The following is a 4019-nucleotide window of genomic DNA, read 5'->3' on the forward strand; positions in this document are numbered from 1 at the left end:
TATATTTGATGTTTTACTTCTCTAGTACATTTGAAATAAACTTTTAGGTGCTACCCCTATTAATCTATATCCAGCACACAAAATCCTGCCTGAGGCTTTGAAAATGTAGATTTACATTCACCTCCTATCAGAATCTCTGATATATCTAGGTAACATACATTTGTAGCAAAACCCAAACATATTTTGTTATTATTGGAGACATAATTGTATTCTTCTCTGCATTTATTAACATAAAGTTGTCCATGAAGGTGGTATTTTTAAAAGAGAAAGAAAAGAATAATGAAAAATACTTCTTAGATACGTAAGTATAAAGTCTTAAAGACTATCCTACAGAATATAAAGAATTTTATGCAAATTCTTCATGATCAGTAACATCGTTTAAGTGAATGTTTGCAAATATAATGTCAAAATAAAACTTCTCACACATTTTCTTTTTCATTAATGATATTTGTATAGCACAGAGGATGTGCTCATATAATACATTTGCATGCATATTCAAATAATATATTTTTCAGAATGGAAATGAGAAATAAACTTTTTCTTGTGAATATAACTTTTTTTTGAGAGGGCATCTCTCATATTTATTGATCAAATGGTTGTTAACAACAATAAAATTCTGTATAGGGGACTCAATACACAATCATTTATCAACCCCAAGCCTAATACTCAACAGTCTCCAATCTTCTGAAGCATAACAAACAAGTTCTTACATGGTGAACAAGTTCTTACATAGTGAATAAGTTCTTACATGGTGAACAGTGCAAGGGCAGTTATATCACAGAAACTTTCGGTTTTGATTACGCATCATGAACTATAAACAATCAAGTCAGATGTGATTATTCATTTGATTTTTATACTTGATTTATATGTGAATCCCACATTTCTCCCTTATTATTATTATTTTAAATAAAATGCTGAAGTGGTAGGTAGATGCAAGATAAAGGTAGAAAACATAACATAGTGCTGTAAGAGGACAAATGTAGATGATCAGGTCTGTGCCTATAGACTAAGTATTAATCCAAGCTAGACAAGGGCAACAAAATATCCATGGATACAGAAGTTTTCTCTCAAAACAGGAAAGTTGAGGTTCTAAGCCTCACCTCTGTTGATCCCTAATTTGTCACCTGATGGACCCCTTTTTTAAATAGATTTTTCAGAGCAGTTTCAGTTACAGAAAAATTATCCAAAAAATACCCTGTTTTCATATATCTACTGTCTTCCTCACAGTTTTCCTGTTTACTGACATATTGTATAGCTTAGTACACTTGTTATATTGATGAACAAATGTTACATTTGTACTAAAGTCCATAGTTTATATTAGTCCTTACACTTTGTGTTGTACAGTTTTATGGGTTTTTATTTATGAATTATGTTACATATCCATCATTACACTGTCATAAATAATAGTTTCTCTTCCTTAAAAGATGATGTACACTCCACTTTCATAATTCTTATCTGTCATATATATTACTATCTTAAAATTAAATATTAGGGCATGGGAAGGGCTGCGCAACACAGTGAAGACAAGTAGTGATTCTACAGCATCTTACTACACTGATGAACAGTGACTGTAATGGGGTGTGTGGGGGGGACTTGGTGAAGGGGGGAGCCTAGTAAACATAATGTTCTTCATGTAATTGTAGATTAATGATTAAAACAACAACAAAAAATCATCCTTGAGGTTATTTCATTCATTGTTTTATTCTATTAATATCTCAATATACACTAATATCAACTGCTTACTCTCTCTACTCCTAGAGCACACAATATATTACACTTAATTTTGACTATAAATGATATGATTAATTTATATAATTAAAAAGAAACCTTATGAACCCCCCACCCCTCTACCCCTGGTTAGAAGGAATCAACATGGGGGATAAAGTAGATTTTACCAAAAGAATATTCTAATGAGTACAAACACAATAATAAAATTTTCTTAGATCAGAGACCTACCTAAGAAGAGTGAAATTTCTGTTATGTCACTGTTCTAGAAGAGCCTAAAATAGTAACAGTAAGAATTTGGAATGAGCCCTCAAGAATTAGGGAGGAAACTACTAGATTTAATATCATGCTTTATTACATGACCTTCTACAATTATTTGAACCTGACGCTTTCTGTTGCCTCAGGAAGAAAAATTAAGTTGAAAGGCCATGATCAAAAATGAGGAGACAGAAGTGTTTAATAAATGAACACTTTGAAAGAGGTAAAACTAGCCAGACTATAAATACAAAAGCTGTAATACAGATGCAGAGAGCACCAGATATCCTGATGATGAAAAGCAGGGAAAACATTCAGTCAAACCACAGTGATACCATGCAGGCAAGAGAGACAGAAACACAGGTGAATATCTAGGCAATGGACAATATATACCTGTTTATACAACACCGTGTCTCTTCTTCCACATAAATTTGACTCAACACTAACAAGTAGAAGCATTCACATTCCTTATTTTCCTGAAGGAACTAACTCCCATATTCTAAGTGAGGATTTCAATAATTCTACAATAAAAAGGTCATATTCACTATGGACATATAGGTCAACACAAATCATGAAGAAAAAATGTGAACTTCTATTCACCTTTCATCATCTGAGATCAACTTTTTCCTTCATAATTTCCTCATGACATTTCTCACTTCTGCATTCCTCAGTGTATAAGTCAGAGGGTTGAGCAAGTGTGTTCCAATTGTATAAAACACAGCTATCATCTTGTCTTTGGGGAAGGTGGTTGGAGGGTGTGTGTATATAAATATGCAAGGACCGAAGAACAAGATGACCACAGTGATGTGGGGGATGCAGGTGGAGAGAGCTTTTCTCCTCCCTTCAGCACTGTGGTTCCTCAGAGAATGCAAGATGATAACATAGGAGAACACCAGCATGACAAAGCTCACTGTACAGATGGCTCCACTGTTGGACACCAAGAAGAGATTGACCGTGTAAGTGTCTGTACAGGCAAGTTTCAACAAGGGCTGCAAGTCACAGAAATAGTGATCAATCACATTGGGACCACAGAAAGGTAAACTCAAGGCCAGAAATATCTGAGCTAAAGAATGCACACAGGACCCCACCCAGGCCATAGCCACCAACACACTGCAGACCCGCCCACTCATGACGGTCACATAGTGCAGGGGCTTACAGATGGCCACATAGCGGTCAGCAGCCATGAGGATCAGGATGAAGATCTCCAGGCTGCCAAAAAAATGGAATGAAAAGACTTGGACTATGCATTCATTGAAAGAGATAGTGGTCTTCTTCAAAAGGGCATCCACAATTATTCTGGGGGCAACGGAGGTAGAGAAGCAGGTATCAGATAATGATAAGTAGAAAAGGAAGAAGTACATTGGACTCCCAAGTGCCTGGCTTGTCTTGATGGTCGTGATGATCAGCAAGTTACCTACTAATATTCCCCAATAGAAAAGCAAGAAAGTGACAAACACTATTTTCTTCCTAACAGGATCCTGGGTCAACCCAAGCAGAATAAACTCAGTTATATTGTTGTTCAGCTGCATGATTTCATGAATGAAGAGAAGGGATGTGTATGGATTGAATTATGTGCAAAAGTAAAGAAATTAAATTGTAGTATACAATCAGTTATTATGGAATACTTTAAAGACAATCAAATATTCTTCATCAGGTACATTCTACCTGTGATTTCTTATTATCATTTCAATAAATCTTTGTTCCACAATTTTTAATGACCAATTCTTGGGGTGCTATGAGTCTCAAATAAGTTTGTTGATATAATACTTTCCTACAGAACTTTTCAAATACAACCCCTCATTAACTTTTCTGATAATTTTGTCAATTTAGCAAATATAAAATTCAGAGGTATCCCCATTTTATAATTTCCTTCAGTATTCTCATTTTAATAAATCTTGGTGCGTTTATGCATGGTGTACCACTTGGCATTTAGTAATACATGACTGTTCTGGTAGGTTCATGAATAATAAACTCATACACCACTCCAAAAAGGAAAAATGTGCATTCTTTGTACATTCATTTATATATTATGTATTGTG

At 34.7% G+C, this 4019-nt stretch overlaps 1 protein-coding gene across 1 annotated transcript; it reads right to left on the bottom strand.

Annotated features, from left to right (window-relative positions):
- Nucleotides 1–2609: 2609 nt before the first annotated feature.
- LOC118935910 (olfactory receptor 4C16-like) lies at nucleotides 2610–3607 on the bottom strand. The gene has a single exon (XM_036932554.2). The coding sequence runs from the start codon at nucleotides 3507–3509 to the stop codon at nucleotides 2610–2612; it is 900 nt and encodes a 299-aa protein (XP_036788449.2). The 5' UTR covers nucleotides 3510–3607.
- Nucleotides 3608–4019: the final 412 nt, after the last annotated feature.

Source organism: Manis pentadactyla, chromosome 18 (assembly GCF_030020395.1).
Source record: "Manis pentadactyla isolate mManPen7 chromosome 18, mManPen7.hap1, whole genome shotgun sequence".
Lineage (NCBI taxonomy): Eukaryota > Metazoa > Chordata > Mammalia > Pholidota > Manidae > Manis > Manis pentadactyla.